The sequence below is a fragment of the Belonocnema kinseyi genome, chromosome 4, assembly GCF_010883055.1.
Source record: "Belonocnema kinseyi isolate 2016_QV_RU_SX_M_011 chromosome 4, B_treatae_v1, whole genome shotgun sequence".
Lineage (NCBI taxonomy): Eukaryota > Metazoa > Arthropoda > Insecta > Hymenoptera > Cynipidae > Belonocnema > Belonocnema kinseyi.
In genome coordinates, this window is record NC_046660.1 from 10,631,622 (window position 1) to 10,652,843 (window position 21,222).

Below are 21,222 nucleotides of genomic sequence, written 5' to 3' on the forward strand. Positions count from 1 at the left end.
GACGTCATTTCGAGAACAGGAAGTTGATATCCGAAAAATTGACATAACCTAACCTGTTCTCGCTTTTTGTTGTCGTATAGCGAATTTTGTTCAAAAATATACAATCTAATGAGTTTAATTTTGCAAAATTTTCACGTGACACACGTGGTAGTATAAATACTTGTCGCGCAATTATTCTAACGTGTCTATAGATATAATCAGAGGTGATTTTTCACTTCTTTCATTGATTTATTTATACGATTTATACGTCTGCCATAATCCGCGAAGCCCTGTTTCTCCTGTAATCTCGTAATACTGTTATAGTGATTGTGAATGCACCAGGTAAGAATGATAATTATATTACATTTCCATGTTTAAAATTAATTCAAACGAGCTTTTCTTCCCCTTTTGTGAAATTAGCGAAATTAACTCTAAGACTCCAAAATGTGCTATAAAAATAAGAAAAATTATGAAAACTTATAAATTATTATTTAATTTATTTAATTTTAAACCTTTTAAATTCTTAAGATTTAAAGAAAACCTATTTTTATATTCAATAAAAAATGAAAAAGACTCATTTTTAACCAAAAAAGTTCTCAACAAAATAGTGGAACCAAAAATTGAGTAGTTAAATTTTTCAGTTAAAAGATTATTTTCTAACAAAAAGTAAAATTAATTTTCAACCAAAGAGAAAATAATGGATTTTTAGCAAAGTAGTTAAACTTTCAACCAAGAATTGTTACATTTTCCACCAAAAAGGCGACCTGAAAATAATTTAAAGCCTTAGGCTTTAAAAAATAATGATTTAAAGCCTTAGAAATTGAGTGAAAAAAAATGTTACTTGAATTTTCATTTTGAAAATTAATTTTCAACCAAAAAGAAAATTAAAATTAAAAAAAATGGAATAGTTGAATTTTAAGTTTAATTAATTAATTTTTACAAAAAAATTATCAACTGAAAAGAAAATAATGATTTTTTATCAAAGTTAACTTTCAACCAAGTAGTTACATTTTCCACTAAAAAAGATGAAATATTAACCTCAAAAGAATTTAAAGCCATAGACTTAAAAAATTAAATAGTTACATTTTTAGTAAAAAAATTGATTTTTTACCAAAGAGTTCAATTTCAAACTAAAATGATGGAATATTCAACTAGATTAGTTAAATTTTCAGCCCAGAAAATAAATTAAACATGACATTTTCATTAAAATAGTTGAGTTTTCAATTAGGAAATTAATTTTCGAAAGATAATTTTCTACAAAATAGTTCAATTTTCAGCTAACATTATGAATCTTCAACTGCAATAGTTCAATTTTCAAACAAAAATAACATTTTTAATAAAAAATTGAATAGTTAAATTTTAAGTGAAAAAAAATTAATTTTCACAAAAAAAAAAATTCAACCAAAATGAAAATAATGAATTTTGAGCAAAGTAGTTCAACTTTCAAACAAATCGTTGCATTTTTCATTTAAAATAGTTAAATTTTCAGTAAAAAATTTTATTTTTAACCAAAGAGATTAATTCTCATCTAAAATAATGGAATATTCAACTCTAAGTTAGTTTAAAAAAATTAATTTTAACCAATACAAAATTTATTAAAAAAAAAAAGTTTAATTTTCAACCAAAGTGATGGAAGATTCAACTGGAATATTTTTCATGTGAACCAAAAGGATACATTTTATACTAAAATGATGAATTTTCATTTGGATTCATTGAATATTTAACAAAAAGGTGTATTCTCAACGAAGAATATTAATTTTCTAAAAAAAAAATTAACAAATTTTCAACTAAAAAAAAATGTTGAAACAAAAATCGAATAGTTATATTTTCAGTAAAAAAAACAACTTATTTACAATCAAAAACATGAATTTCAAACTAAAATTATAGAATATTCAACTAGATTAGTTAAATTTTCAGTTTAAGGATCAATTTTCTACAAAAAATATGAATTTTAAACTAAAAATATAAATTTTGCACTAAAAATGGAAAAATTGACTTTGAACCATGATGGAGTAATTGAATTTTTTATCAATAATTAATCTCATAGTTGATATTTCAAACGAAAAAAAGATTTTAATTTGAAACCAAAAACAGTTTAATTCAAGCATAAGAAACGAATTGTCCACAAAATAGTTGAAACCTCAACCAAAACAGATTAATTTTCAACCTAAAAGTTGCATTTTTAACCAAAAAAGATTAAGTTTCTATAAAAAGAAATTTCTTTCCAAAACAAAAATATAAATTTTCAAAATAATAGTTAAATTTTCAACCAAAAAATTAATAGGTAAATTTTTAGATAAATAATTTATATATAATAATTTGAATAAAAAAAATCACTTTTCTTAAAATAAATGAGTTAAAATTTCATCCAAAAAGATGAATGATCAACCAAAAATTTGACGTTTAAACTAATAAAGACCAGTTACATTTTTAACCAAAAAATATGAAATTTTTACGATAAAAGACAAAGTTTAAAACCAAAAAGGCAATTTTTCTATAAAAAAATTGAATTTTCAACCCAAAAATATATGAATTTTCAAGAAAAAAAGTCCATTAACCACCAAATAGTTAAAGTTTTGAACTAAAATGATGAATTTTCAACCAAGAATATTAATTTTTTATGAACAAAAAAAAGTTTTTAACCAAATAATTCAATTTTCAACAAAACAGTTGAATTTTCACACAAAAAAAGATGACTTTAAGAAAACTGTTGAATTATCGATAAAGTATTATTTTTAGTCAAAACAATTGATTAAAAAAAAAAAGAATGTTCAACAAACAGTTACGTTTTCTACCAGAGTGATGGACTTTCAAATCAAAAAATGAATTAAAAAGAAAATTAACCAGGTTTACTTTGCAAACCAAAAACACGAATTTTGATAAAAAAAAGTCGAATGTTCAACTTGAAATTATGTATTTTCAACAAAATAATTAATCTTAAATGAAATAGCTGAATTTTTAATCAAAAACATGAATTTTCAACATAAGAATAAAATTTTCAAAAAAAACATTTGAATTTCTTAGCAAAAAAATTGAATTTCATAAAACAGTTGAATCTTTGACAAAATAGTTAAATTTTTAACCACAAATGGTACCGTTTAATTTCCGTATAAAAACAAAAACAAAACGTCATGAATTTAGTTAAATTTTTTAACAAAAAGATCAATTTTCAACTAAAAAAAAAATGAAATAAAAAACATGGTTTGATTTTCAAACCAGAGACGAATTTTCTATAAAGCAGTTAAATTTCTAACCCGAAAATATGAGTTTTAAACAAAAATTTCATCTTCATTTAAAAAAATTAATGTTTAACCTGAGATGAATTTTTGACTAAAATCATAGAATATTTAACTGGAATACTCGAGTTTTAAGCTAAAAATATGAATTTCAAAACAAGAACATTTATTTTCTACAAAGAAATATGTGAATAAAATAGTTGAATTTTCAACCTAAAAATAAAATTTTCAACAAAACATATGAATTTCTAAGCAGAAAGCTTGACTTTCATAAAACAGTTGAATCTTCAACAAAATAATTAAATTTTTTTACCACAAATGGTATAGTTTAATTTTCAAGTAAAAATATAAGACAAAAAGATCAATTTTCAACTAAAAAAATTAATTAAAAAAATTGTTTAATTTTCAAACCAGAGAAGAACTTTCTATAAAACAGTTAAATTTCTAACCCGAAAATATGTGTTTTCAACAAAAATGTCATCTTCAACCAAATAGTTTAATTTTTAATCAGAAGGGAAGAAATTGAAGTTAAATTTTTAGTTAAAAAAATTAATGTTTAACCAGAGATGAATTTTTAAATAAATATAATGAATCTTTAACGAGAATAGTTTAATTTTAAACTAAAAATATGGAATATGAACTAAAATGACGTATCTTTAACTGGAATAGTTAAATTTTCAGCCAAATAAAAAACTAATTTTCTACAAAATATCTCATTTTTCTACCAGAGATAAATTTTTATTTAAAATTTGGAATCCTAGAATAAAAATCCTAATAAAAATCAGTTGAATTCAGCCAAAAAATAGGACTTTAACTTTAGCTGAATTTTCAGATAACAGAGATTTTTCAGTCGAGAGAGAAAAAATTACAAAATCTATTGAATTTTTAAGAATAAAGATGAATTTTCAACCAAGACGATTAATTTTTTACAAAAAAGAACGAATTTGTAACAAAATTAAATAATTTTGAACCAGATACTTGGATTTGCGTTTAAAAACGATAAATTTTTAACCAAAGATTACATTTTCAGTAAAAAAAACTAACTTTCAACAACAACAAAATTCAAAAATATAGTTACATTTTCAAAAAAAGTGATGACTTTTCAATTAAAATTATGAATCTCTAACTGGAATAGTAGTTTAATTTTAAACCAAAATGATGAATTTTCAACTAAAATGGAAAATTTTTAAATAAAAAAGATCGTTTTTCGAACTAAAATTGATTAGTTAAATTTTTAGTTAAACAAACTAAACTAATAAAACCAGTAATATAATAAAAAATAATAAAACCAAAAAATATGACTTCATTTTGAGTTCAATTTTTAGCTAAGAAATATTTTCCAGGCAAAAGAGAGAAAGAAAATTACAAAAAAACTATTGAATTTTTTAGAAAAAAGATGAATTTTCAACGAAGAGGAATAATTTTTTATCAAAAACAACGAATTTTGAATAAAATTAATTAAATATTAATCAGATACTTTAATTTCCATTTTAAAAAGATGAATTTTCAGTTAAAAAAAAATAATTTTTAAAAATATTGTTACATTTTCAAAGAAAGTGATGAATTTTTAATTAAAATGATGAATCTTTTACTGGAATAGTAGTTTAATTTTAAACTAAAATGGAAAAATTTCAATTAAAAAAGATTGTTTTTCGAACTAAAATTGAGTAGTTAAGTTTTTAATTAAAGAAATTAATGTTCTTCCAACGAGAAAAACCATTTTCAACAACATAGTTAAATTTATTTAAAAAAAAGACAATTCCAACCAAACAAAAAACGAATTTTCAACAAAATAGCTCGTTTTTCAGCCAGATAGAATCTGGTTCCAGAAATCATCTGGAAGATTTTAAGTAAATTGTTCCAAATTTGCAAAAAATTACAAGAAAAATTCAGTTTATTCAAAAAAATATTTATCGTATTTTTACTAAAATTTTTAGAAAATCCTGCAAATTAAAAAAAATTCCTTAAAATATTCCTTACTCTTTTTTTGACAAGTCTGTGGTTTTAAGTTAAAATTGGGAAATTCTTACATTTTGAATGGATTTAAAATCATTTTGTCAAATGAATTATTGTTCACTTTTTAAAACTTGAAGCGCAGATCCAATTTAAAAATCATTTATTTATTTATATTTGCAGTTTCAACTAAAGAAATGAATTTTTAATTAAAATTATCAATCTTTAAAAAAAATGAATTTTTAATTAAAATTATGAATCTTTTAAAAAAAATGAATTTTAAAAATAAAAGTCTAAAATAAAAATTTTATTTAGCCAAAGAGATGAATTTATAGCTAAAATGATCAAGTATTAATCTAGAATAATAGTTTCATTTTAAGTTTACAAAAAAAAAAAATTTTTAACCAAAAAACAAACAAATTTTTGAACAAAATAGTTCAATTTTTAAATAACTAATTATTTAACCAAAGAAATGAATTTATAGCTAAAATTATCAAATATTAATTTAGAATAATAGTTTCATTTTAAGTTTACAAAAAAAAAAAGATTTTGAAACAAAAAAGAATGAATTTTCGAACAAAATTGTTCAGTTTTCAAATAACTCATTATTTAACCAAAGAAATGAATTTTTAATTAAAATTATGAACCTTCAAAAAAAAAAATTAATTTTAAAAATAAAAGTCTAAAATGGAGATTTTTTAAGCCGAAGAGGTGAATTTTTTAGTTGTAAATGTCAAATATTAATCTAGAATAATAGTTTCATTTTAAGTTTACAAAAAAAAAAACGTTTTCAACCAAAAAAGAAACGAATTTTTTAACAAGATATTTCAATTTTGAAATAACTCATTATTTAACCAAATAAATGAATTTTTAATTAAAATTATGAATCTTTAAAATAAATGAATTTTAAAAATAAAATTTTAAATGAAAATTTTATTTACCTAGAGAGATGAATTTATAGCTAAAATTATAAAATATTAATCTAGAATAATAGTTTCATTTTAAGTTTACAAAAAAATGTATTTTCTACCAAAAAAGAAACGAATTTTTTAACAAAATAGTTCAATTTTCAAATAACTCATTTTTCAAGCAAAGAAATGAATTTTTAATTAAAATTATAAATCTTAAAAAAAAACTTTATTTTAAACATAAAAATCTAAAATGGAGATTTTTTTAGCCAAAGAGATGAATTTTTTAGTTGAAATTATCAAACATTAATCTAGAATAATAGTTTCATTTTAAATTTACAAAAAAAAAAAACATTTTCAACCAAAAAAGAAACGAATTTATGAACAAAATTGTTCAGTTTTCAAATAACTCATTATTTAACCAAAGAAATGAACTTTTAATAAAAATGATTAATCTTCAACAACAAAAATAATTAATTTTAAACATAAAAATCTAAAATGGAGATTTTTTTAGCCAAAGAGATGAATTTTTTAGTTGAAATTATCAAGTATTAATGTAGAATAATAGTTTCATTTTAGGTTTACAAAAAAAAAAAAAATTTCAACCAAAAAAGAAACGAATTTTTGAACAAAATAGTTCAGTTTTTAAATAACTCATTATTTAACCAAAGAAATTAATTTTTAATAAAAATTATTAATCTTCAACAACAAAAATAATTAATTTTAAACATAAAAATCTAAAATGGAGATTTTTTTAGCAAAAGAGATGAATTTTTTAGTTGAAAATGTCAAATATTAATCTAGAATAATAGTTTCATTTTTAATTTACAAAAAAAAAATTTTCTAACCAAAAAATAAACGGACTTTTGAATAAAAAATTTTCAAAAAACTTATTATTTAACCAAAGAAATTAATTTTTAATTAAAATTATGAATCTTCAAAAAAAATGAGTTTTAAAAATAAAAATCTAAAATGGAGATTTTTTGTAGCCAAAGAGATGAAGGTTTTATTTGAAATGGCCAAACATTAATCTAGAATAATAGTTTCATTTTAAGTCTACAAAAAAAAAAACATTTTTAAACAAAAAACAAACGGATTTTTTAATAAAAAATTTTCCAAAAAACTCATTCTTTAACCAAAGAAATTAATTTTTAATTAAAATTATGAATCTTCAAAAAAAAAAAATTAGTTTTAAAAATAAAAATCTAAAATGGAGATTTTTTGTAGCCAAAGAGATGAAGTTTTTAGTTGAAATTGTCAAATATTAATCTAGAATAATAGTTTCATTTTAAGTTTACAAAAAAAAGCATTTTTAACAAAAAAACAAACTGATTTTTTAACAAAATAGTTCAATTTTCAAGTCACTTATTTTTCAACCAAAGAAATGAATTTTTAATTAAAATTATGAATCTTCGACGAAGAAAAAAATTAATTTTTAACAAGAGTTTAACTTTAACCAGGAAGAATTGTTAAGCAAAAATAAAATAGCAAAAATTTCAGTTTATTAATTACAAATAAAAAAGAAACGAATTTCCAACAAAATATTTAAATACAGTAATATAAAGCTAGTTTTACAAATGAATCATTGTTTGGTTAAAAAGTCATACTTTTTAACAGAAAATTTTTTGAAAAATCTTAGCTGAAAATTCAACTCAAGTTGAAGTTATATTTTTTGGTTGAATTTAACTGCTTTTTTATGAAAAATTAAAACCTTTCATAATTTTAATTAAAAATTCATTTCTTTGGTGGAAAAATGAGTTCTTTGGAAATTGAAATATTTTTTTAAAAATTCGTTTCTTTTTTGTTTGAAAATGTTTCTTTTTTTTTGTTAACTTAAAATGAAACTATTATTCTATATTAATATTTGATAATTTTAGCTAAAAATTCATCACTTTAGCTAAAAAAATGTCCATTTTAGATTTCTATTTTTAAGCGTACATTTTTAATTGAAAGAATTTTGAAATACAGTCTTGAAAACTTAAAAATTAAAAGCTTGTGAGGTTGAAAATTTTTGGATAAAAACATTTTTGTTTTATCAACTGTAAATAAAAATAAATAAATAAATGAATTTTAAATTGGATATGCACTTTAAATTAAAAAAAGTGAACAATAATTCATTTGACAAAATGATTCTAAATCTGTTCAAAATTTACGAATTTCCTGATTTTAACGTTAAAACGACAAACTTTTAAAAAAAGAATCAGGAATATTTTGAGGAATTTAAAAAAAAAATTGCAGGATTTTCTAAAAATTGTAGGAAAAATGGGATAAATATCTTTCAAAATAAACCGAATTTTTCTTGTCATTTTTTGAAAGTTTGAAAAAATTTACTCAAAATCTTCCAGATTATTTTTGGAATTCTGGAACCACATTCTATCTGGTTGAAAAATCAGGTACTTTGTTGAAAATTCGTAAAAATTCTCGTAAAATATCATAAAATGGTACAATTATTAATAAATATATGTAGAATTTATTGAATTTTTCAAAAATAAATCTGGAAAAGTGATAGAATTCTGAAACCGGTCTAAAGAATTTGTTCTTTTTATTTTTTTTAAACCAAACTATAGTTTAGAAAAATTCAATTCATTTTTTTTTTTCAGCTATCATTTAATATAATTTGATTATTTAGGTATAGATTCGACGAAATGGCTCGCCGAGAACGGGGTTTATTTCGGGAAATCTTCAACAATTTCGTTGCATCCCTGGCGCCAAATTTCGGCAGACGCAAACTAATTGGCGAAGATTACTTTGGCACAAAATACTTTGAAGCTGCACCTAGAAAGGGTTCTACAAAAAAAGCGGCTCGAAGTTTCGAGCCCGTTAACAAGAACGATTTTTCCCAGGAAATACCAGCCGAATGGGAGGCTTGGCTGAGAAATCGGAGACGAGAACCGCCAACGAAAGAAGAGCTGGAGAAAAATTATGAAATAATATTAATGAAAAGAAAAAATGCGTCAAAGTCAGAGGAAATTTGTGTGGTAAAAGAAGTGGAAGTTACCAAATTGGCACCACCACCACCACCAGCTTCCGATACTGGTCCAGAAACGCCGGGAGGTTATAAAATTTACCAAGAATACAAAAATTTTGGTATAAATTACAAACCTAAACGAAAGGATTAATTCTGAAACAGAATCTTGTAAATATTGGTAGGTGCGAATACAATAATGCTGATAAAATTCATTATTTCAATGCAAAAAAGTTTTATTTATTTTTTTTTTTCATTAAATATTATGTATATTCCAGATCTGTGATGTCAAAAATTCACATTACGAAATTGTACTTTTTCGCTTCGTAACTTGATTCAATTAAACATCGAGATTTGAAGAGTGCATTTTTTCACAGATTTACCTTCACTCTTGCATTTTGTACAGAACAAACATTTACTATTTATTTTACACTGACATCTGTACTTGATCACATTACGAGTTAGAACTTTCGACAACTTTTTATAGGTCTGAACTTTCAAATTGATTCATTTCCAGGCTAAAATTGCATTCAAATTAAAAAAAAAAAAAGTTTTTTTTTTAAAGTCCAATAATCCAGTCTCTAGTTTTTCACTTTTACGAAAAAAAAAACGCGAATCATTCATTACAGAAATACCAATCATACAAGTGTCAAGCATACCGAACTTAGACAAAAATTCGCATTCTTCCATAGGAAAAAATATTCAAAAATGAGTTTGCTGTCACTCAATAATTAATGAAAAATCAACCCGAATAGTCACTGTTGTCAAATAGCGCCTGATCATAGAGTTCACCTTTCACTAATCTTCCACCGAAATAACGACCGTTTAACGAATCTCTCGCTCGTTCCGCTTCTGAAAAATAAAAAATAAATTCATACATTATTTAATAGTTTAAAGCTTACAGGTCAAGTACAGTTTTTCAATTTTCCCGGCAAATTAAAACTAAAAAATTCATATTTACCGCAAAACTCAACCATTTATTTTAATTTGTCACGTTTATCCAAAAGAAAAACAATTTTTAAATCAAATACCTCATTTTTTAAGCCAAGAAATAAAATTTTTATTAAAATGATGAATCTTAAAAAAAAAAAATTATTTTTTTACAAGAGTTCAACTTTTAACCAATAATTTTATTTCCAACCTGAGAGATGAATTTTTAACTAAAATAATGAATATTTAAATGAAATACTTGAATTTTCAAACAACAAGATTAATTCTCTACCAAAAAATATAATTTCCAATAAAAAAAACATGAATTTTTTTTAACAAAATAGTTGAATTTTTAAATACAAACATGTGAAAAACTTAAATAATTAAATTTTAAGTTGAAAAAATTAATTTTCATTAAAACAGATGCATTTTAAACCAGGACTATTTCAACCAAGGAAATGAGTTTTTAATTAATATTATGGAAAATATTTAACTGGCATTATAATTACATTTTCATTTGGAAAAATAATAATAATTTCCAATAAAAAAGAAACCCAATTTTCAACAAAATATTAAAATTTTTGAAAAAAAAAAATTCTTTTCATCCAAAAGAAAAAAAAATTTAATATCAAAAAGCTCATTTTTAATCCAAGAAATAAATTTGTATTTACAATTAAGAATCTTAAAAAAATTTTTTTTTTGCAAAATTTCAACTTTTAACCAATAATTTGATTTTTATTGAATTTTCAAATAACACTATTAATTCTCAAACAACAAAATTAATTATCCACCAAAAAATACAATTTTTCAATTAAAAAAAGATGAATTTTTAAACGAAATCGTTGAATTTGTAATTAAAAGAGACAAATTTTCAACAAAGTATTAAAATTTTTTGGAAAAAGTGCCTTTTCATCCAGAAGAAAACAAAAATATCAATAAATAGCTCATTTTTTAATCCAAGAAATAAATTTTTAATTAAAATTATGAATCTTAAAAATTTTTTTTGCAAGTTTTCAACTTTTAACGAATAATTTGATTTCCAACCTGAAAGACGAATTTTTAAGTAAAATTGTAAATATTTAAATAAAATACTTGAATTTTCAAAAAATAAGCCTAATTCTCTAGCGAAAAATACAATTTTTCAATTAAAAAAAAAAAAAAACATGAATTTTTTAAAGAAATAGTTGAACTTTTATTAAAATGGGACAAATTTTCCACCAAATAGTTGAATTTTGAACAAAACAAAAAAATCAACTTTCAACCGAAAATGGAATAGTCACATATTTAATTAAAAAAATTAATTTTTAAGCTGAAACATGAATTTAATTTTTTCCAAAAAGTAGGAATTCTCAACCGAAAACGATCATTTAAAAAAATGGAATAATTGAATTTTAAGTCAAAAATTGATTATTCAACCAAAGAAATAAGTTTTTAATTAATAGTATCGAAAATATTTAACTGGCATTATGGTTACATTTTCATATTTTCACATTTTCAATATCCAAAAAATAAATTTTTAATTAATACTATGAATCTTAAAGAAAAGTTTTTTTTTTTTAAGTTCAACTTTTAACCAATAATTTTATTTCCAACCTGAAGGATGAATTTTTAACTAAAATGATAAATATGTAAGTGAAATACTTGAATTTTCAAACAACAATATTAATTTTCCGAACAATAAGCTTAATTCTCTACCAAAAAATACAACTTTTCAATTTAAAAAAAAAATCCGAAATTTTTTAACGAAATAGTTGAACTGTTAATTAAAAGAGAATAGTTGAATTTTTAAACAAAAACATGTGCAAAACTTAAATAATTAAATTTTAAGTTAAAAAAATTAATGTTCATTAAAACAGATGCATTTTAAACTAAGAGTAGGAAATATGAATTGATGAATTTTCAACCAAGAAGATTAATTTTTACAAAAAAAAGTCGAATGCTCAATTGAAAACGATCATTTTTCAACAAAAAATGGAATAATTGAATTTTAAGTGGAAAAATGAATGTTAAACCAAAGAAAAAAGGAACCAAATTTTCAACAAAATAGTTAAATTTTTGGAAAAAATGCCTTTTCATCCAAAAGAAAAACAATTTTTCAATCAAAAAGCTCATTATTTAATCCAAGAAATAAATTTTTTAATAAAATTATAAATATTTAACTGAAATACTTGAGTTTTCAAACAACAATATTAATTTTCAAACAATAAGCTTAATTCTCTAGCAAAAAATACAATTTTTAAATCAAAAATAAAAATATATGGATTTTGTAACGAAATAGTTTAATTTTTCATTAAAAGAGGCAAATTTTAAACTAAATAGTTGAATTTTAAACTAAAAAAATCAAATTCCAACCGAAAATGGAATAAGTCACAATTTTAATTAAAAAAAACGAAAGTTTCCCCTGAAACATGCGAAAAACTTAAATAATTAAATTTTAAGTTTAAAAAAAAAATAATGTTCAATCAAACAGATGAATTTTAAACTAAGACTATGAAATATGAATTGATAAATTTTCAACCAAGAAGATTAATTTTTTCCAAAAATGATGAATTTTTAACTGAAAACGATTATTTTTCAACAAAAAATGGAATAATTGAATTTTAAGTAAAAAAATGAATATTCAACCAAAGAAATAAGTTTTAAATTAATATTATGTGATATATTTAACAGGCATCATAGTTACATTTTCAGTTGAATAAAATAAAAATAAGTTCCAACCAAAACGGAAATAAATTTCCAAAAAAATATTTAAATTTTTGAAAAAAAATTCCATTTCATCCAAAAGAAAAACAATTTTTCAATCAAATAGCTCACTTTTGAACCCCAGAAAAATTTTTAAAAATTAAAATTATGAATCTTCAACTGGAATACTTGACTTTTAAACCAAAAAAATGAGTTTTCAAAAAAATTTAATCTTTAACTGAAAAAGTTAAATTTTGAAACTAACAAAAATTAATTTTTACTGAAAGAAAAAGATAAATTGTCAACCAAAACTTAAATAATTAAATTTTAAGTTAAAAAAATTAAAGTTCAATCAAACAGATGAATTTTATCATTTTTATTTTTTAATCCAAGAAATAAATTTCTAATTAAAGTTATAAATCTTTAAAAAAAATTTACAGAAGAGTTCAACTTTTCACGAAGTAATTTTAATTCCAACCGAAAAGATGAGCTTTCAACTAAAATGATAAAAATTTAAATGAAATACTTGACTTTTTAAATAACAATATTTCATTCTCAAGCAATATGATTAATTCTCTACCAAAAAATACAATTAAAAAAAATGAATAAAATTAATCTTTAACCTAACTCCCGCAATTTTAATAAAAATTATTAATCTTCAACTGGAATAGTTGAATTCTAAAAAAAATTGAGTTTTCAACAAAAACAATGAATCTTCAACTGAAAAAGTTAAATTTTCAAACTAACAAAAATTAATTTTTACTGAAAAAAAAGATAAATTGTCAACTAAAACTTAAATAATTAAATTTTAAGTTAAAAAAAAATTAATGTTCAACCAAACAGAGAATTTTTAACGAAAATTATGAAATATTCAATTCTGATCATGAATATTTAAATGAAATAATTGAACTTTAGACCGCAAAGGTGAATTTTCAACCAACAAGATTAATTTCTACCAAAAAAAAAAACGAATTTTTAACTGAAAAAGATCATTCTTTAACCAAAAATGTAATAATTAAATTTTGAGTCAAAAAATGAATGTTCAACCAAAAAAATGAGTTTTAAAAAAAAATTATGGGAAATTTTTAACTGGCATCATAGTTGAATTTTCAGTTGAAAAAATAAAAATAATTTTCAACCAAAAAGGAAAATTTTTTTAACACAATAGTTAAATTTTACGGAATAAAATTCTTTGTCATCCAAAGGAAAAAATTTTTTTTAATTATATAACTCATTTTTTAACTCCAGAAATAAATTTTTAACCAACAGGAATAATTTTTAGACAAGAAGATTATTTTTCAATGAAAAAGATCATTTTCAATATTCGAGTGGAATAAGTTAAATTTTCAGTTAAAAAAATTACATTCAACAAAAGAAACTAACTTAAAAAAATAGTTAGATTTTCAGACAAAAATATTTAACTTCAACTAAAATTGTAAACCATTGATTAGAATAGTTAATTACAAACCAGAAAGATCAATTTTTCCTCTAAGATGATGAATATTTAAATAAAATAATTTAATTTTTGACCAAAAAGCTGAATTTTCAACCACAAACACTGATTTATAGTAAAAAAGACGAATTTTTAACTAAAATGATTAATATTTAACTGGAATACTTGAATTTTCAACCGACAAGAAGAATTTGTTGACAAGAAGATTAACTTTCAAAAAAAAAAGACAATTTTCTACAAATAATCGATTTTTTGACAAAATAAATGTATTTTCAACAATATAGTTGAATTCTCTATTAAAAAAAAGACCAATTTTAATTCCAAAATATTAAATTTTTAACCAGGAAGTATCAATTTTCAAGGAAATTTTCAGTTGAAGAAATTGATTTTCAAACAAACTGATGAATTTTAAACTAAAATAGTTGAATTCGAAACCAAAAAAGAGGAATTTTCAACAAAATAGGTACAATTAAAACCAAAAATAATGAATTTTTAATATGCATAGAAATAGTTGATAATTCGACCAGACTTATTTTTTTATTTAGAATTAAAAACATGAATTCACCTCAAAAAAAATTCAGTAAAATAGTTGAATTCTCAACACAAGCAGATTATTTTTAAAGAAAGCAGTTGCATTTTTAAACCAGAAAAATTGAATTCCGACTAAGAGAAAAATTTTTTAATTAAAATCATTGAAATCTTTTGAAATTCCCTCAAATCCACTGAAACCTTTTGAAATTGTTTGAAACCTTTTAAACGTTTTGAAATTTTTTAATTCTAGAAATCGTTTGAAATTTTTATAATTTCTTTGTAATACTTGTGAAATATTTCCTACACCTTCAGTATTTATTTGAAATATTTATGAAATATTTGGAAATTTTCTCAAAAAAAAAAAAAAAATGTGAACTCAAAAATCTACAAAATCTTCTGTATTTATTTGTCATAATTGCAATATTTGAAATCTTGATGAAATCTTTTGAAATATTCTAAAAGTTTTGAAATTATTTAAATTGTGTGAAATGTTTGAAATTCTTTTATTTTTTCAACATCTCATTCTAAAAGAATTAGAAATAGTTTCAAATCTTTAAAATCTGCTGTGCTGTGCTTATTTTCAAAAATTCGAAATTTTTGTATTCTTTTCAAATCTGCATCAAATTGTTATCAAGTTTTAGAAATATTTGTAAAATCTTTTGTATTCATTTAAAATCATTCAAATATTTGCAGTTTTTGTGGAATCTTTTGCAATCTTTTAAAATTTTGGTAAAATCTTTAAAATCCTTCAATTCTTTGAAATAATTGTGAATTTTTTCTTTTAATCTTTGATTGTGAAATCTTTTGAAATTGTTTCAATTTGGTGTAATGTCCCCCTTTTAAAATCTTTTAAATTCTCGAAATCTTTTTAAATCCTTATAAATTTACTGTAATATTTTGGAAATCTTTTGTATTTATTTAAAATCATTAAAATAATTGAAATATTTGCGAAATCTATCGAAATAATCTAAAAAAAATGTAAATTATGTAAAACCTTTGAAATGTTTAGATACCTTTAAAATTTGCTGTGCTGTGCCCATTTTGAAAACTTTGAAATTTTTTTATTCTTTTGAAATCTGCATCAAATTGTTATGAAGTTTTAGAAATATTTGTAAAATCTTTAAAATCCTTCAAATCTTTTAAATATTTGTGAATTTTTTCTTTAATCTTTGATTGTGAAATCTTTTGAAATTGTTTCAATTTGGTGTAATGTCCCCTTTTTAAAATATTTTAAATTCTTGAAATCTTTTTAAATCCTTATAAATTCATTGTAATATTTTGTAAATCTTTTGTATTTATTTCAAATCATAAAAATAATTTAAATATTTTCGAAATAATCTAAAAAATGTAAATTATTAAAAACCTTTGAAATGTTTAGAAACCTTTAAAATCTGCTGTGCTGTGCCCATTTTGAAAACTTTGAAATTTTTGTATTCTTTTCAAATCTGCATCAAATTGTTATAAAGTTTTTGAAATATTAGTAAAATCTGTTGTATTCATTTAAAATCATTCAAATATTTGCATTCTTTGTGGAATATTTTTTAATCTTTTAAAATTTCGGCAAAATCTTTGCAATCCTTCAAATCATTGAAATATTTTTAGTTCATATCAATTATTTCGATATTTTTAAAATATAATTATTTGAATTTGGTGCAATGTCCCCTTTTTAAAATCTTTTAAATTCTTAAAATCTTTTTAAATCCTTATGAATTCTTTGCCACATTTTGAAATCTTTTGTATTCATTTAAAATCATTGAAATAATTGAAAGATATGCGAAATCTTTCGAAATATTGTAAAGAAAATTTAAATAATTTAAATCCTTTAAAATGTTTTGAAATCTTTGACGTCTGATGTACTCAAAATTGAAATCTTAAGAATTATTTTGTATAATTTTAAAATCTAGTCTTTACTCAAAAACCGCGCGCAGCGTGGTCGTTTTAATCGACGAAATAAATTCTTGGTATAAAATCGAAGGTACTAACATTTTTCAATATAAAAAAAATATATAAATCTACATTATCACTTTCAACGCTCTAAATTTAAAAAATCAATCAATGAACTTTAAAGTTTTTTAAATTATATAATTTTAAGGAATTTTAAGTTATAAACATTAAATAATGAAAAATTGAAAAATGTTAACTAAACACTTCTTAAATCATAAATTCAATTATTTTCTTTTTAAATAGTTTAAACATCCTTGGAAAGCTTCAAAATTTTATTTCAAAATCTTGAGAAAGCTAGAAATTATTTTAAATTGGTTTTAAATTTAAAATTATTTTGGAAATTTTTTCAGAACTTCTAAATATCTGTCTGAATGGATTGAATTTTTACTACAATTTTCAGAAAATCCTGCAAATTTAAAAAAAATTTTCTTTACAATTTGGATGTATAAATAACAATTGAACATTTATTATTTGTAGGCGAAATTTGAGTAATTTTAAGAGATATGTAGAAGTTTTGATAAGATTCAAATTTAATGAAAAACTTGAAATGATAGCCTAATATAAAACAAAATTTAGATTTTCGAAAATTTTAAACAAAAAAATTAGATTCTTTTCAAGAATTGTGAAAGGCTTCAAAAGAATAAAAACATTTTCTTGAGATTCCTAAGAAAATTTAAAAAAATTTTTCATTTTGAAAAATTATTTTAAGAGAATATTTAAACAAGTTTTCAAAGATTAAAACAAAATTTTTAAAAATGATTCTAAAAGATTTGAAGGAAACTTTCTAAAATTTGCATGATAATTTTTAATCTTTTTAAAACTCCTAAATATCTCTTAAAATTACTCAAATCTTTTCTGAAAATGTCATTTGTTCATTTGTAAATTGAATGGGTTAAAAATGGAATGTTTTAGACTGAAACAATATTTTAAATTTAATAAAATCCTTTAATTAAGAATATGTTATTATGAAGTTATTTTGAAGTTGATAATAGTTTATAAACTTTCAGTCACACGCATTTAAAAATCCTTAAAATTAAAAATGTAAGCTTAGAAATAAAATTGTTAAAAATATGCATTGTAAGCTAAATAATATCATAATTGAAAAACATAACAATTCAACTAATTATTTAAAAACTGTTGAAATCGAACGTGGACAGATTTTTCTTCCACAAATTTGTAAAATTCCCGCTGAAAAAAAAAATCACTATCATTTCCCGGTTCAACGGCCACCCCGGCGTGCTCAATCCCTGGAAAAAATTCGTTGTATATCTATGGTTCATTCTAATTCAAAAACTGAATTACCATCGAAATTGTCAACGAATAATTTTTATAATTTGCAAGTTGAATTTCACAAAAAAAATTTATACTTCAACATTCTATATTTGAGAAGAAATAAAAAACTTGGAGAATTATTTACTGTGTCCTGAAATCTATTTATTCTGTAATGAACAAAAGATAAATAATATCTTGATAAATAAAAAAAACTATTTAGTAACAAGATTTCTTCTAAACGAGATGTTTCTTTCGCAACCGAGTAAAAAAAATTAAAAATACTTTTTACATTTCCATAAAAGAACTGTTTTAAAAGCAAAACAAAAATTCAAATTCAAGGATCTCGTGAACAATGTAAGAATTTCCAGGTTTTCAAGTTCACTGGACACCCTGAAATAGGTGATAAATTGAATAAGAGAATTTATACTAACCACTCATTTGCGAGAATTCAACAAATATCTTGACTATGACTTCCGCGTCTTCGTCGTCTTCAGACTGTCGCTCGTTGTAAATGATGACGTGTTCAACAACTCCAAATTTCGAACACTCGTCTTGAATTTCTTCCTGCAAACTCTCATCCACGTCTTCGGGAGCCACCATATTTCGTAAAATCACCACTCTGGACTCGACCTTTCGCATGAGTTTTTGCATCACCAAATGCCTCGCACTCTGTCCTTTTATGGACATATTTTCCTGCTGCTGCAAAGTCTGTGGTTCCGTTTCTTCCAAGAGTTTCTTTTGCAATTCTTCCTGTTGCTTTTGATGAGATGCTTGTTCGTGGGCTCGTCTCATATTCTCCGGATTGGTCGTTGGTGGCAGTGGCAGTGGTAGTGGTAAGGGTAGTGGGGCGACAACTGGTACCTAAAAACAATTTTAACAACATTTTTCTTTTTCTACATTTTTCCCTTCGCAATATATCGGTGAAAATCAAAAAGTTCTGTTTATTAGATTTCTCCCTGAAGCCTAAACAATTTGGCCATTTGAAGTTATGAAAACTGAGCTGCAAATTCAAGCACTCAAAAGTCGAACTCTTAAACTTTTAAAACTGAAGTTTAAAAGTTTTTTATTTAAATAATGTTGCACTCAAATGCAATTAAACTCATAAATAAAATTTGTTTAACTTTTATTATAAATTATAGACTTCAAAGATTCAGATTTGGTTCGAAAAATATAAATTCAAATTATCATTTTCAGTGCTCTAAATTGAAGAATTAATCAATGCATTTTTTTTTAATGATATGATTTTAAGCAATTTTAAGCTAGAAACATTAAAAATCGAACGATTCCACTTTTTAAATAAACTGAACACTTTTTAAATTAACAGTTATTATTTTTTTAAATAGTTTAAAAATCCTTAAAATGCTTCAAAATTTTATTTCAAAACCTCGAAACATTTACATGTTGTTTGACATTTTTTAAAATTAAAAACTATTTTTTTTCTAATTTTTTCAGAACTTATAAACATCTTTTCAAATGAAATTACAATTTCGATTGAGAACGGGGGATCTTTAAAAGAATTATAATTTTTATTTGGAATAGTGAAATTGCTTAGCAAGATATTAAAAATATTTTTTAAATATTTGATAATATTTTTGCTACGATTGACATTTTCGAAAAATGATCCGAAATCTTTACAAAATATGGCAAATATTATATAAATATTTTATAAATAATTGAAACCTTTGCGAAATCTATCCAAAGTTTTTATTTATTAAATATTTTATGAATATTTAATAAAATTTTTGAAATGATTGAAATCTTTGTGAAATCATTGAAATATTTATTGAATATTTCAATATTTTTGAAACATTTGTTATATTTTTTAAATTGTTGAAATCATTAAGAAATAATCCAAATATTTGGAAAATCTTTGAAATCTTTGTAAAATATTGTAAATATATCTATAATTCAATCAATCTTTTCGAAATATTTGAAATATTTGTGAAATATTTGTAAAAATGATTGAAATCTTTGCTAAATCTTTGGGAAATCATTGAAATCTTCGTAAAATATTATAAAAATATTTTTTTAATATTTGATAATATAATTGCAAGGATTGAAATCTTTGTGAAATCTTTTTAAACTATTCAACATCTTTGTGAAATATTTGATAATATTTGTGAAATTCTTCAAATCTTTGCAAAATATTTGATATCTTTGTTAAATCTTCTTAAACTATGCAAAATCTTTGGGAAATCATTAAAGTCTTTAAAAAATATTCAGAATATTTTTGATATATTTATGTTTTTTAAATTCTTGAAATTATTAAGAAATGATTGAATATTTCAAATTGTTCTCAAATCTTTGGAAAGGATTTAAATATTTTTAAAAGATTTGTAAAATTATTGAAATCTTTGCATAATATTAAAAATATTTTTGAAATAATTGATAATATTTGTCCATTTATTTAAACTTTTTCTAAATATTTTAAACCATTGCAAAATCTTTTTGTGAAATTATTCAAATCTTCTCTCTCAATATCTCTAAAAATTCATTTGTTCGAAATAAAAAATCATTTTCAATTTTTTCCAGAAAATGTTTATTCTTCTGAAGACGAACTCTTGAATTTTACACTTTTATAACTAAAGTTGAAAAAGTGTTTATTTAAAAAATTTGTATTTAAATTCTCAATAATTTTCGACGCATAAAAGGGAAGCTACGAAAACTTTTCAAATGACTAATTTTAAATTAAGTGCAGTTCAACTGCTAAATAATTTTTTTTTAAACTTTTATAAATTATAGAGTTCAAAGATTCGGAGTCAATCCAAAAAATTTAAATCCACGTCATCACTTTCAATACTCCAAATTTAAGAATCAATCAATGAACTTTGAAAATTTCAAAATTATATTATTTTAAGCTAAAAACGTTAAGAATTGAAAAAATTTTTATACGAACACTTCTTAAATTAGAAGTTAAATTATTTTCATTTAAAATAATTTAAACGTCATTAAAAGCTTCAACATTTTATTTTTAAATATCGAGACATCTAGAAGTTGTTGAAAGTTTGTTTTAAATTTAAAATTATTTTTGAAATTTTTCATAACTTCTAAATTAATGGAATTGTTATTAAATTAATTTGGAGGCGAAATTTGAACAATTTTAAGAGATATTTAGAAGCTTTGAAATGATTCAAAATAAATTTAAAACTGTAGATTGTTGCAGATTTTAAACAAACAAATTAGAACCTTTACCAGAATTGTGAAATCCTTCCAAAGAATAAAAACATTTTCTTCAGATTCCTAAGAAAATAAGAAATAATTTTTCATTTAGAAAATTTCTTTAATAAAATATTGAAAAAGGCTTTAAAAGATTTACAAAAATTTAAAAACTCCTAAATATCTCTGAAAATTACTACAATTTTTTCTACA

General features: G+C 21.8%; 2 protein-coding genes across 5 annotated transcripts in view; one reads left to right on the top strand and one right to left on the bottom strand.

Moving 5' to 3' along the window:
* The first annotated feature begins 41 nt into the window (after positions 1–41).
* On the top strand, positions 42–9,402 carry LOC117170528 (NADH dehydrogenase [ubiquinone] 1 alpha subcomplex assembly factor 2). The gene is made up of 2 exons (XM_033357319.1): positions 42–321; positions 8,706–9,402. Exon 2 carries the CDS (start codon positions 8,722–8,724, stop codon positions 9,193–9,195), a length of 474 nt encoding a protein of 157 aa, XP_033213210.1. The 5' UTR covers positions 42–321; positions 8,706–8,721; the 3' UTR covers positions 9,196–9,402.
* Positions 9,403–9,437: 35 nt separating this feature from the next.
* Positions 9,438–21,222, bottom strand: part of LOC117170526 (poly(U)-binding-splicing factor half pint) — a 79,691-nt gene continuing 67,906 nt past the window's right edge. For all 4 annotated transcript variants that reach the window (XM_033357315.1, XM_033357316.1, XM_033357317.1 and 1 more), the window contains 2 exons: positions 18,285–18,714; positions 9,438–9,893 (listed from right to left, as the gene is read on the bottom strand). In XM_033357315.1, coding sequence (XP_033213206.1) covers positions 9,784–9,893; positions 18,285–18,714 — 540 coding nt within the window. In that variant the 3' untranslated portion in view covers positions 9,438–9,783. The remainder of the gene's footprint in view (positions 9,894–18,284; positions 18,715–21,222) is intronic.